We start from the raw sequence: 13950 nt of genomic DNA on the forward strand, positions 1-13950 counted from the left end.
TAACTACAGGCATATACATCCGTAGTTTAGAATGTGTGGCGGATTAACACAACGCAAGTCCTGTCCTATTTTTTTTCTTCCTCCATGTATTTGCAGCTGCGGATGTAGAACATGGCGGCCGTGTTTGAAGGGGATTTACAGCCGACCTGACCGTTTCAGATCGTTTTTTTTAATATTAAATAACACACCCAGCTGTCTTATTCTGTGTGTGTTGTTGTCGACTTCGCTTGTGATTATTATGTCGTTGTTGTGTAACAAGATGTCCGGCTAACACACCCACTCTCTCTCCCTCCTTCTCCCCCCCCCTCTCTCTCTCTCTCTCTCTGCGAGCCGTTTGGTGGGGAAGTCGTCCATTTCTCTAACAAATACAGCCAGGCAGTAAAATGGGGGAAGGGTTGAAGAAGAAGAAAAAAGCAGGGGAATGCAGCTTAATAAATGAAACCTCATGAGTTACAGGAATTTTAATGCCACTGAGACATTTACGCAAGATAGATAATCAAGTAACATTAACAAGGAAATGGAAATGCACCACGGTCATACTTCCTCTGGTTCACTAGAAAGTTGTGAAAGAGAACAACACTTGTTTCCTACAGTAAATCATAAGCTATTATTAACGTAAAGGGTGTGTTTTATACATTTATTCAATGTATATAAATGTGTGTTTTGCCGCAGTTGGCCCCGAAAATGGAAAGAACGCAAGCTCCCAATCTCTCCCTGACCTTTTGAACTTTGTACTTTCTGTTATTTGAAGTAAGACATCGATGAGAGCACACGGCGTTAACGACCACTCTTCTCTAATTATACCACAGTCTTTCTGCATTCTGTTGATAAAGATCCCAGAGCCCACTTTTATCAAACCGCAAACAACAAGTCACTTCCCTTCGTCGGGTCAACGTTGTGTTTCGTTACAGCGATCCAGAGAGTCCGCGACCTCGAATCCACCCGGAGATATTTACGCAACCCAAGAGGAACCAGAGACTGTGTTAAAAAAGGTCTTCATTCACACATTTACATCCCTATTATTATATCATTCCAGTATAATAAAACCCAGCGTACAAAGTGCCTGTATGGTGTAATCTGTGTAAATAATGAGTTCCTAGCACTAGGTTTGATCCGATGGCGTTATAAATAAAAGCGTATATATAACGCGAGTATAGCAACCACTCTTGTATTTATTATGAGCTTTTCTGACTTAAAAACCTCCGGCAGAGACAACAGGGAACAGACGGGTTTGTGAAAACTTGGACAGATGACTGACTAAATCTCGGCCTCTTGTTAATTACTGAAAACTATAATTATAAGTTTTAAAATAGAATCAGTTGAATCAGTTTTCCTAATGAGGCGTTAATAATCAAATGAATATGTGACATATACATATTATAAATATGGCGGTGCTGTGTGGGACTGGAGAGGGTCTTGGTATCGAGACCCCTTTTTGTAGGTTTTGACCTAAAACTGAGAGAACTCAGGACCTTTTTTCAGGGCCCTAACTGCATGGATATCATATGTTTCTATATATATATATACATCATATGTTTTTATTAGAATGTCTTTGAGGACTGCTTCTGGTTTGGAAAGTTCTACATTTTATCTGAAGTGTGTGGGACTCTCACTGGTTCTTGGCCTTAAATTTCTGAAGTCTCTGGTTTAAGACAATCTGGTCTTGGTCATGACGTGGTCTGGGTTCAGACGGTCTGGACCACAACGCTGTGTTGCATCGTCGTATCAGATTCAGATTCAACGGTATTGTCAATGCACACAGTACAATCACTGCGACAACGAAATGTGGAGTGCATCTATCCGCAGTGCCAAAGAGAAGCAGTGTCACGTGTGAACCGCCGCGTGCGAACGCCATAGTTTTTTCGTTGGCTTTGCTCAGCACTCGTGGGCAAATAAAACCAACGCCGTACCGGGATAGTGAAGGGATTGGTTTGAAGCCCTGCCGGGTCCCTGACCCCCTCTGCAGTGTTGGGGTTGTGCCGGCCGACGCGGCCACAAGGAGGCGACCTCATCTCGCAGCAGGAGTTAGTGCACAAGGGGGGCAACGGAGGAGTCAAAGGTGACGAACTGTGGCCTGTAAATAGTCTGTGATGGACACCGTGGTTCTGTGACTTCCACAAACAACTAGTGCATTTTTAAATTTTGAAACCGTGAGTTTAATTATTCTCGACCAAACCCTTTTACATAATCACTTCCAGAAGTTTTTTTAGGACGGCAACGAACTAATTAATCCAGGAGGCCGATCAGTTCGCATCGTGAGTTATGGCATTTTTTTTCAAATGGAAAAACTTTTTCTAATGGACATTTGCGTGGTCTAAACGGTTTAATTATCACGTGTTCATGTTCGTTGAGGGTCCAGCTTCGCTCTGGATTCAGCAGGTTGGGGTCAAAAGGTCAGATCATCCGGAAAACAAACCAGTCAAAAATTGACATTTGTACGTATTCAGCGGTTGCAACACATTCCTGCTGCTGCCGTCCGTTCGATTAAGCTTCATATTGTTGACCCCAGGGGCTTCTGAGCGTTTTTATTTGTTTTAAATCGGCCTCTCAGTGTCCGTGGCATTCAGACTTCCTCGCTCCTCGTGCTTGAGTAGAACAAACGGTCCACATCGTTGGTCCGTGAGAGTGTGTGACAAGTTTTTCCCCGAAATGAAGAGGAACGCTCGGCCTCATCGGTCCCACCGCTATCTCGGCAAAATGCTGACCTTTCACTTCCTGACACAGCAGTTGTATTTAACACAGCCACGTGCCCCTGGCGACCTCACACACACACACACGCACACACACACACACAAAGATATACAGGACACACAGTGCCGGCTTTGTGTTGGTTTAAAAACTCATTCTGAACACGAACACAGTGAAAAAGGAGCTCTCCGACACGTCGCTGAATAGCTGATGCTACACCTGTTGCCCGAAGGAAATAAGCGTCGAGGTGACAAATAGCGGCAGCAACCGGTTGGCATCGGCGTTCTGCACGCGGTGGTTTTACACACCGATAAGAGAGGAGACACGCGGGAGAAAAAAAACACACCAAAAAACCCGTCATGTGACATCAACTTTTTCTTTTATTTTCAAAATATTCTCCCAACAGGATGAAACTCAAGAGAAGCCCAGAGGGTCCAAAGCCAGTAGAGGCGTCTAGAACAGAAGCACCACTCATTATTGCTATGTCACTCTGCTGCGGGACAAGGCGGTCAGGAGGGGAGCGGGGAAGGAAAAAAAGGAGAAATAAAAGTGCGGGGAAGGAGTCGAACACTGGGACCCACAAACACACTCGCTCCAGCACGCACATACAAAAAGGAGCGATGTGAAAACACAGAGGCGGTGATTCTAAAAACTACCGTTGTTTTAAAAAAGGAAAGAAAGCTGCAGATGTTCTTCGATGGCGACTTTGATGGTTTTCACGAGTGCCAGTGATGGAAAATGATCCTTTGTAGGGACGACAAATATCGGCCGAGCTGGTTTAGAGAGATCGTAACAGTCGTTGTTCACCGCCCCCTGCAGGCGAGATGAGGAACATCCGCGGCCGATGAAAACGTCCCTTTTCCGACTTTTTCTGTTTTCCAAGAGGCGTGGGAATCGCGATGCAGAATGGAGGGAGGAGAGGGAGGGGTAGAGCGAAAAATAAAGAAGAAAAAAAGCATAGTGCGGGTGAAAGAAGGGCGTGTACGTATGGGATGGGGGGGGGGGGGCTGCTGGTTGTCCGTCTCTACTATCACAAGTCTAAAAAAAATTTGGCATGGTACAAAAATCGTCAGTAAAAAAAGATGCTTCGCTGCCACGGTGTCAGACGGGGTGGAGGGTGGGGGGATGGGTGGAGGTGGACGCGCCCCGGGTCTTTACGCCTTCTCCTCCTCCTCCTCCTCCGCTGCCGCCGCCTCCTCCTCCGCCGCCTCAGTTACCTGGAAGGAAAGAAGAGTGGAAGTTAGTGACACATTTCACCCGTCTGTCTCGCCACAGATGGGTTGTGAAAGAGCCCTAAAAGGTGGACAGCAGCTTTTGCTTGGCTTGTTGTAGTTTTTTTGGAAAGGTGAGCCAGGAGGTGGTTAGCATAGCTTAGCATAAAGACCGGAAACATGAGTCCACTTGATTTCGGTTTTTATAACGCTCTTTTCACAGCCGTCGGGACTATTTCCCCGGCGGGAAGTAGTTCCGACAACGACCTTTTTTTTTTCACGGCGAGATCCGAAGATCTTGAAAAGCAACTTGAAGGTTTCAAATATGTTTTGTTTTTTAATATTGTGACACCTCCATCTTATTGGGAATCTCAGTGAATAAATCCAGAACTTTCACTCACCATAATTTGACGATCGGTCCGGCTTCAAGCTGATTGGCCGAATGAACGTTTCCTCATCGACTTATGTGTATTATTGTGAGATTATGATATATATTATGATATATATATTTATTTGTTGTACTTCATTTGCTCTGGAAAGCTACTCACTGAAACTCGTAACTCCTCTAGTAGCGGCAGGAATCATCTCTTTCTCTCCTCTGAACTGACCGCCGGTGGAGCCGGACGTCTACGAACAGCCAATCACATGTCACATGTCACATGTCACACGTCACACGTCACACGTCACGTCTCACAAACCGCTCCAGAAAAAAGAAATCGTTTGCCTTGGCCCACTCCACCACCGCACACGGCGACATCACGCCGTCGCCTCTTTGTCTTTTAAAACACGCCACAGCACACCGTTGTCGTAAATGTTTTTGCGTTAATGTTTTTGCGTTAACGTTAGTGTTGAAACACGCACTCTGCAGCCGGGTTAGAAGCACTCGATCGTACCCTTAACTCTGACCGTCTCGCTCTGCCCTCTCACGGACATCAAGGAGGGAGTCGAGCTTCTGCTGGAGGACACACTGACAGACGGACGAGACACGTAGATCTGTGTGTGTGTGTGTGTGTGTGTGTGTGTGTGTGTGCGTGTGCGTTAGTGATAGGAAGCAGGGAGGTTGTGCGGTGAAGGATTATCGGTGTGTATGTCGTGTGTTTACACAAATGAAGGGAATAAAAGTTATTTTCTCGTCTGTCTGTGACTGACTTTTTTTTTTTTTCTTCTTATTTTCAATTTTCCCTCCTCGTACCTCATTGGTCTTGGTCTCTCCGTTGTGGGCGGGGCCGTCGTCCTTCTTGCCCTTAGCGGCGCTTTTCTTTGCCTTCGCCGGCACCTTATCGTCTGCTACCTTCTGCAGGAGGAGGACGAGGAAGAAGAGGAGGAGGAGAAGAAGAAGAAGAAGAAGAAGAAGAAGAAGAAGAAGAAGAAGAAGAAGAAGAAGAAGAAGAAGAAGAAGAAGGGTACATATATCATCATCCTTGCAGGACTTCAAAGACGATCAGAATATATTTTAACAATTTAACTTTGTGTGTACCTTGACGATGGCCTTCTTGGGCTTGGTCTCAGGTTTGGGTGGAGCAGCAGCGGCAGCAGCAGGTTTCTGCAAATTGAGCAGAAGTCAGTGAGGACGACTGAACAGTGTGAAGTTATTGGAGGAATATTATCCGTCTATTATCTGTATTATTCACAGCAGCAGTGAAGTACTTGTACTGTGTTTCTGAGTAGTTGTAAACATCTGACCACTCAGAGGGAGAACCCTCCAGGCCGCCATGTTCCCCTGAAGCTACGAGCTACAGTAACTCTGCTGTGACTCGATTAAATCATGTGATTCCTTCTCAGAATAACTCAGTTTTTCTTGAGAAATCTCTGAAACAAGAGACACGGATACGTCTGACGCCGAGGGGGAAGCCGGGTTTAACATTTACAATTTCATTTAGGAAATACCCCGCGATGTAGCGATGTGGGGAAAACACAAGCTACATGCTACATGCATAGCAGCCTGTATAAAACATGCTAGCTCATGAGATAAGATGGCCGCCGAAGGCGATCAAAGACATGGAAATATCAGGAAACATGCAAAATAAATACAAATAATCACAGTTTGCATGTTTGGATAGTCAAACGCTGACAGGAGAAGTTTGATCATTTGGGAAATAAACATTTTCATCTTCTTACACTCTCATGTCTGCAGGGAAGGTTAGCTTAGCTTAGCATATAGTGTAAAACAGCAATTTGTCGGTTTTACACGTTGCGTAGATCCAAAAAACAGAGAGACATAATAATGATACGTAACTAGCAGCCTCCTCCTGTAATGCTAAGCTAACTAGGTGCTATCTGCAGAGTGAGCGTATTTCCCAAAAATGTCAAACCGCGGCGTCAATGTGCACATGCAAAGACTCAGAACAGACGGGTTCAACATGCAAAGTACAACACAGATAGAAACACACGGGCTTGAAGGCGGAGCTGCATGCTAACGTAGAAGATAGCATCCTGCATTAGCCGGATAACAACATTATAGTTATGATCCATACCAGGATTTGGGGGAACAATTTGAGCAATTTGAATGCAAATGTAACTTACTAAAGTCTTTTTAAATTTACTTCAGTGTGGGATTTGAACCTTCGACGTTAGCGTCGAGTCATGCAGCCGGAACGCCAACAGACCAGACGGAGAAGACGAGGACGACAGAGAAAAGAGACGAGCGTACCGAGCCAGACGCCGTCCTCAGGGAGCACGTTTATGGAGTTTTTGTATTAAAAAAAACAACCGGATGTGATCCATAAACCTCGGTGAGGACGCTTTGTTTTTTTTTTGCTCTGAGCCTCGATGCTACGACACCGTCCCGTCCCACAAGAGAAGGAGAGAGGTGAGGACAGGAAGGGGGGGAACGACACTTACCGCTGACAATCTCTCTGACCTTCTGGGGGTCTACCGGAGCGAGGGATGATGAATGAGAGAGACAGAGAGGGAGAGAGAGAGAGAGACAGCGACAGAGAGAGACAGATATCAGTTGTACCTTTGCAGGCGGCTCTTCAGAGCTTGGTGACTGCTACAAGTGTCCTAATTATTAACCGGTCATGCGGTTATTCTCGCACTCACACACACACTTTCGCAGCACAAAAAAAATACACAGCACGCCCACACACAAACACTGCACACACACACACACACACACACACACACACTTGTTGATGAACGTTTACCTCTTGCTTTGTGACTTTGGAGGAGGTCTCCTTGCCCTCGGGGACCTCTGGAGACTGAAGGGAACACAACAAGGTTAATAGAGGACCACGCAGAGCGGTTTGGGGGTCTTTATCGGGGCGTTAGCGGGTCAACAGTCCACGTGGATGTTGGTGAACATCATCTGAAAGACGGGAAGCTGTAGATTGCTTTGAGTGCCAGCAGTGTGGTGTGTAGTCAGGAATCAGAATGGATTCATTACTCAAACACACGGTGGGGTTCATGAGGACTTAAGAGCGTTGTGATGGAAGTATGTGACGCCCACTCGAGTCCCAGAAGTCGACACGGACGCTAAGACCACCAAAAAACAACTTGAGTCAACAACTTTTGACATTTGGAGGTTTCTACGTTTAGAGTTTTGGGGCGGAGGAGCCCAGACTTTTCTAGCTACTTTTAAAATGACCAAAAGGTCAAAAAGATCTACATTAAAAATGGTAATCTATCTATTTACGATAATCTCACGAGAGCGAGCCGGCCGCAGTAGCCCTCCACTGTCTGCGTGACCCAGTGCATGATGGGAAGCGCCTGGCGCCAGAGAGCTGTTTGGCTCGCAGATCTGACAGCAAACACCACATCAACAATCTTTCCAGTCGATCTCACGAGAGCGAGCCGGCCTGTTGGGCTCCTCTTGGTTTCTCGTGGTCGCTGCTCAGAAACCTCTTCGCTGTTCATAAACCCAGAGAAACATCCTGCGGCCTCTGAACGCCTCGGCCTCTGGGTTACGGTTGTAAAGGCCTCACGAGGCCGCAGAGGTCACAAGAGGTCACGAGAGGTCGTCACACGCGGTGACGTCAGGTTTCAAACGGCTGTGACTCTAAAGTTAAAGTGAATTTAGTTTTCTGGTTGTTTTCACCTGTCACCGTCGATACATTTGACGTCTTAAATCACGAAGAGGAGTTATTGAAGCACAATATTGCAGCTCGTTGAGCAGAGAGAGAAAAGGTCAAAAGGTTACAAACTGACATCTATTAAGAAAGGCCTTACTTCTTGAACAGAAATCCCACTGACGTCATGAACATGCAGCAGCTGCTGGGGAGCGGCAACAGAAAAAGATGTGCAACTATTTTAATAATTCATAAATTTGGCGAAATTACCCAGAAATGACCGGCTGTGGCGATCTTCTTCTTAGTTCTTCGTCTTTTAATGAAAGTATTGAAAATGTGGGTTTTTGAAGAAGAAACTTGAAGACATCAATTTCAGCTTTGGGAATTATTTTTCATTTTTCGCTGAAAATTTTATGGAATGTTGATTAATCGAAGAAAAAAAAAGGACGGAATAATTTTAAAAAATAAGGAAACGGAAAACTTAGTGACAAAGTTTTTTGATTTCCTCACACGTGGCAGCCAATTGGAACAAATTATTCATCCTTTAAGGACTTTTTTGCACAATATGAAGTATTAATGTCGCCTATTAAATTGTCATTCAGTATCCAACTTATTGTTTCCTTCTTCAAATACGAGAAACAAACCGTTGTTTCACCAAATTAAACCTGAATTTGAATCCAAACTTTGGGCCGTCTTGCGTATTCGTCCCGACCGCAACATCATCTGAGGCTCTCTGCGTGGTGACGATGTGACGATGTGATGATGTCATGATGTGATAATGTGATGATGTCACGATGTGATGATGTGATGATGTGATGATGTGTTATCTCTCTGTGGAGAGGAACACTTTAACGGGTTCATCCGGCTCACATGGCGAGACCCCAGAGTGTAAACATGGACCTGGAGGAGGAGAACACACGCTGGCAGCCGACATTCAGACCGTCAGGTGGACAGTCAGGAGGCTGCAGGCAGGTGAGCCCCCCCCCCCCTCACCCCCCTCACCCCCCTCTCCACCATGTCACACTACAAAATAAAGAAGGTTGGTTGAGCCCTGCAGGTTGGCAGTCATCGCATCATTTGCATGCGCGCCCCTGGAGGCCCCCTCACCCCCTCATCACCCCCTCACCCCCTCATCACCCCCTCAGCCCCTCACCCTCTGTCCTGCGCAGACAATAGCATGTTTTTAAATGGCAGAAAAGACTATTTCCAACGTCCACAAAGCTGCAGCTCGTCGAGCAGCGCTGCTGTGGATGATGTCACGGCCTCTTTTAACGCCGCGGCGATTGTCCCTGATCCCCTTTCTTTCTCCTCCCTTTCTCTCCATGTGCATTTTAGGGGGGTTCGTGTCCCCGTCGGCTCGTGCGCTTTTGACATTCATCACCAGCCTGAGCCATGGAGGAGGAAGAGGAGGAGGAAGAGGAAGGGATGCGTGTGTTTGTTTGTTTTTATAACTCTTACATGACATGTTTATGCACAATCTTTGCGCCGCGCAGCGACATTTTTACGCATCCATCCATCCGGCCGCGGGTCCGTCGTGACATTGCGCGCGGCGGACAAGGAAGAGAGAACGAGCACGGGAACGGCCATTGAAATTGGACGCTGGGGGGGTTGGAGCGGAGGGGGAGGAAGGGAGGGAGGGGAGACGTTTGAGAGCGTAAAAAAAAAGAAGAGAAACATGTATGTTGCAATAAGATATCTCGCACTTGTGAAATATAAAATCCTCCCTCGGAGGAAAAAGAGAAAACAGAGGCAGCGGGGCGGAAATGCGCGTTCTCCAAAACTTTGGCATCCACCTCACCTGCGCGCTCCTCGACGGCGGCGCCACGGACAGAAACCGCGCAGCGCAATCACCCTCACGCGCAAAAAGCAGGAGAAGAGAGAGAGAGAAGAAAAAAAGAGGGAAAATAAATAAATAAATGAAAAAAAAGAACTACAGTGAAGTGAGCTGGAATGGCGCGGGCGACACTCACCTTTCTCTTCGGCATTTTACGCGTGATTTTATTCTCCAGGGAGCGCGCGACGAGTCGAGGGTCAAACCGGAAGGTCCAGAAGAGGCAAATCTGAAGTACCTTTGGAATACGGGATCAATATCTCGGCACCTTCGATAATATGTTGATTATATGCACTCCCCAAAACTCTCCGGGCCGACCTCCAGCCTGCCATTGGCCAGAGGAGTCCAACTCCGCTCCTGCGCTGACTCCTGATTGGCTCGACCCGTCTCCATGTAAATAAGAGGCTCGCGCCCATTGGCCAAAGGGGTTTCCGATGGTCGCCTGTGATTGGCTGAGCGCTCTAGATGCCACCAGAGCGGCGGCTGGCTGAGAGGAGAGGGGGGAGGCGGGGGGTCGAGTCTAGGTGGATCTGGGTAATGTAGGATGAGGACGCGCGAGAGCGAGAGAGAGAATGCAGTAAATAAAACACAAAGGAGCAGAAAGAACCGGCACAATGGCTCAATGTGGGCCACAGAGGAGCTCCAGAACATCTGGCGAGCTTTTGTGTCTTGTTTGGTTTCCAGTGCTGCAAAGAAGCGGAGACACAACATGCACCTCATTCTGCACAACACACAGCATCATGACCCTGCAGGGGGCATTGTCATACAGTAAAACATGACTTTAAATACGGATATAAATGCATTATTGCATGGGCTGCTGGGTAATTTACTTCATTATGGGTGTACTTTACATATGTGGAAGGCTTAACTGTACATTTGAATTATTTGTGTTGATCGCTCCACTCAGACTAGAATTATCCTGCAAAGTCAGAAAGAAATGCACCAAATAATTCGAAAACACACCATAAAAGAGTCAAAGCTCTTAGACTGAGACATGACACAGAGTTTATACTGTGTCTGGAACTCATAACAAGTAAATAACACATAAATAAACAAATAAACATTTTCTTAAATTGTGTCAAGAAGCAGACTTCTATACAACCAGAGGAGTCGCCCTCTGGAGGTCAGGAGAGAGAATGCAGCTTTAACACATGAAGCATAGACTTCTATACAACCAGAGGAGTCGCCCTCTGGAGGTCAGGAGAGAGAATGCAGCTTTAACACATGAAGCATAGACTTCTATACAACCAGAGGAGTCGCCCTCTGGAGGTCAGGAGAGAGAATGCAGCTTTAACACATGAAGCATAGACTTCTATACAACCAGAGGAGTAACTTAAAGTTACGAGACGAAATCATAAAACCCTTGAGCCCCTTAAAGGGCCAGATATCGTCCAAAATGTACATACACATGCAGATACATGCAGACGGCACAACTGTTGCTACGCTAAGCTAACCAGTGTTGAGTTTTTCTGATTCTTTTTCGGTGCTTTGAGCCCTACAAGTTGAGTCCCATCCAGTTTCCCAACGCCGGGCGACTCACACCAAAACAATCCATCAAACACGTTAATACACAGCACGACAGGTGAGTGGGAAAATGTGCATTTGGGGGATTTAATGTGAACTGTCCCTTTAAATCACTCGTCCAGCCAATGGAGCAGTTTAACATGTATGTAACGAATGAATACTTCACTGTTAAGAAGCCAAGGAATGTTTTGCATGTTTAATTTGAACAATTATGTCTCAATCAGTCCTCTATACAGTTGCAGATACTTTTTCTGTCGATTCACTAATCAATGAATTGACTTCATTTCTTTTCATCACGCCGTTGTTTTCTATCTAAAAGGCATAAGAACCTCGTCTATAAAACATTGTCTCCTGCCTCGTTTTAAACACAGAAGGCCACAAAACATTCTACAAAGAAATCTACAATAGCAGCCTCGACATTCTTGTGTAGCATCACAATAGACACACACACACACACGCACACACACACACACACAAACCTCACAATAGACAGAGCTTTCCTGCCCAAACAAACAAAAAGCCTTCATGTTAGAAGTCAACCCAGAACACAGGAGCAGGTAGCTCGATGGCCGCTGTTCCCTCACAGATCCACACTGTCAGCTAAATGGAGGACACACACACACACGCACACACACACACACACACACACACACACACACACACACAATGAGGAACATGTACGACACATGCATACATAAAAGAAAGACACAAAAGGGAATCCACACTGAAGAGAAACGGTCCCCAGAATGTCGGTTTAAATGTTTTATTCACTCTTCTTTATTCTCACGTTACCTGATCTGTTTGTACATTTGCTCTTCTACCCATCAGTTGTCCTTTTTCTTCTGATATATATATATATATATATATATATATATATATATATATATATATATATATATATATATATATATATATATATATATATATATGTATATATATATTCCTATTTAAAACGTTGAGTCTTGAAAAGCGTGTGCAGAGAGTTCTTAAATGTTTTTAAGCACCAAAAAAAAACAAAAAACCATGCACAGCGGCTCAATGACAGCTTGAACATTGTGTTTGATTTTCTTCACACATAAAGCTTTCACAAAAACAATGAATGTAGGAACGCTGGAACTGAGGCGGCAGAGGGAAGGTGAGGTTGACGTTTCCTCTGCCAAATGTGTGGAGGAACTATGTTGTCCAACGGCAAAGCGTAAAAATGCAAAAGGCGCCTCTAGAGCCGGTGGTTTGTCCTTTCTGGGCTACCGTAGGAACAGGAAGTTTGTAGATATATAAATGCTCTTTCTAAGGTGACGAACACACTTAATTTTTTCTTGTTTTTTTGTAATTTTTCTCTTGGACAATCTGTTGTAAATCTTTTGTAATAGTGTGTGTATGTATATATTACGTTGTGTGATGTGTCAAGCTACTTGGACCTTGAATTTCCCTTTGGGGATCAATAAAGTAATTATCTATCTATCTAACACAGACCGCTTCTTATTTTCAGGTTAAAGTCCACTAAATAAAACTGTATTGTTTTATTTCTGCCAGTACATCCCCTGAATTGCTTTACACTGTTCCTTTAAGAAACAACCTTTGTGAGAATAAACGTAAATGGGAAGTTAGCTGTTCAATTTGTTTTGTTTTGTTCTTTCATTGAAATAAAATTGCTAAAAACAGAGTGTCCTGAATCATTCTTCACTCATAAACACAACAGCACGCTTGTTGTTTGTTGCAGTGATGTCACACATTTCACTCAATATTGGCCAAATGCCTGAAAAACGTCTAAATTATTGCCGGCTAACAGATTTCTTACAGAGTAAACAATGAGCCGGGTCCTCGCTTTAAGCCCTGAGGTGTCACTCTGGATTTCAATCAATGTTGGATCAATCAATGTTTACTTGAACGTAAATGCCCTTTTGATCGGCCAACTGAAAAGAGTTTAAGAAGACGTTGTTATAACTCAAACTAGAGAACACTCTTATTATTATTCTGCATCGATATGAGCTTTAGAAATAAAACCTATGAACCCAAATATCATAACAGAGCACACTTGAAACTCTGATTTACAAAAATAAAATACAATAAATAAAAACATTTGGAGTTTTTAAGTTAATTCTTGACCTTGGAAACATTTATCTACTACTCCAGGAGCTGTCAATCATAATCACCAAGATCAAAATCATGAAGAAAAGAAGGGACACTGTGTTTAATTGCATTTAATAGAAAATTAAAAGCGATTTAAAAAAAAAAATAGTGCAATGGAGCTCTGAGCATCTCAGCACAGACACAGAGGAGCTCCTCAGCAGGTCAGAAACAATCATAATAATGGAGACGCCATCTTTATTTCTGAGCTCTTCGGCAGCACGTGACCGCCACCTGGTGGACGCGGTCGGCATCGCCCGTTGCAGGAAAACAGCTGCAACGCACTTTCAGCAACATTAATGTTTCCTGACCGGAAGGTAGAGGGCAACACATGTCTCTGAAGGTGACTATTTTCAGTCTGGAGAATTATGCATGAGTGCATTTTATTTTATTATTTGCTTTTACACATTTCAACATAAAGCCGTTCACTTTTTTTTAATTTTTTTTAATTTTTTCCATATTCCACTGCATTCATATTATAGTTCAACCTTAAAGCGTAACAATGCTTTATGCAACCTGAATGACACCAAGATGTCTATTTATAACACCGGATCCCTCCTCC

At 44.7% G+C, this 13950-nt stretch overlaps 1 protein-coding gene across 3 annotated transcripts; it reads right to left on the minus strand.

Annotated features, from left to right (window-relative positions):
- Positions 1-3050: 3050 nt before the first annotated feature.
- Positions 3051-10064, minus strand: hmgn3 (high mobility group nucleosomal binding domain 3). Of its 3 annotated transcripts, XM_068577660.1 has the most exons (7): positions 9877-10064; positions 7046-7099; positions 6741-6770; positions 5377-5442; positions 5092-5193; positions 4448-4526; positions 3051-3905 (listed from the first exon to the last, which is right to left on the minus strand). In XM_068577660.1, the coding sequence occupies exons 1-7, from the start codon at positions 9889-9891 to the stop codon at positions 3898-3900; spliced, it is 354 nt and encodes a 117-aa protein (XP_068433761.1). In that variant the 5' UTR covers positions 9892-10064; the 3' UTR covers positions 3051-3897. The 3 variants fall into 3 exon arrangements, with proteins under 3 accessions (XP_068433761.1, XP_068433765.1, XP_068433764.1); XM_068577664.1 differs by lacking the exon at positions 6741-6770; XM_068577663.1 differs by lacking the exon at positions 4448-4526.
- Between the last annotated feature and the right edge of the window lie 3886 nt (positions 10065-13950).

Source organism: Clinocottus analis, unplaced genomic scaffold, assembly GCF_023055335.1.
Source record: "Clinocottus analis isolate CAN_PGR_092001 unplaced genomic scaffold, fCliAna1.0.p SCAF_15, whole genome shotgun sequence".
Lineage (NCBI taxonomy): Eukaryota > Metazoa > Chordata > Actinopteri > Perciformes > Cottidae > Clinocottus > Clinocottus analis.

Bases quoted from the DNA above. Each gene is read 5' to 3' on its own strand.
- hmgn3 (XM_068577660.1), bottom strand. The intron at 5,443-6,740 runs GTAAGTGTCGTT...CTCAATTTGCAG, and splicing joins GGTCAGAGAGATTGTCAGCG to AAACCTGCTGCTGCCGCTGC. The intron at 4,527-5,091 runs GTACGAGGAGGG...GGCTGTTCGTAG, and splicing joins GAGAGACCAAGACCAATGAG to ACGTCCGGCTCCACCGGCGG.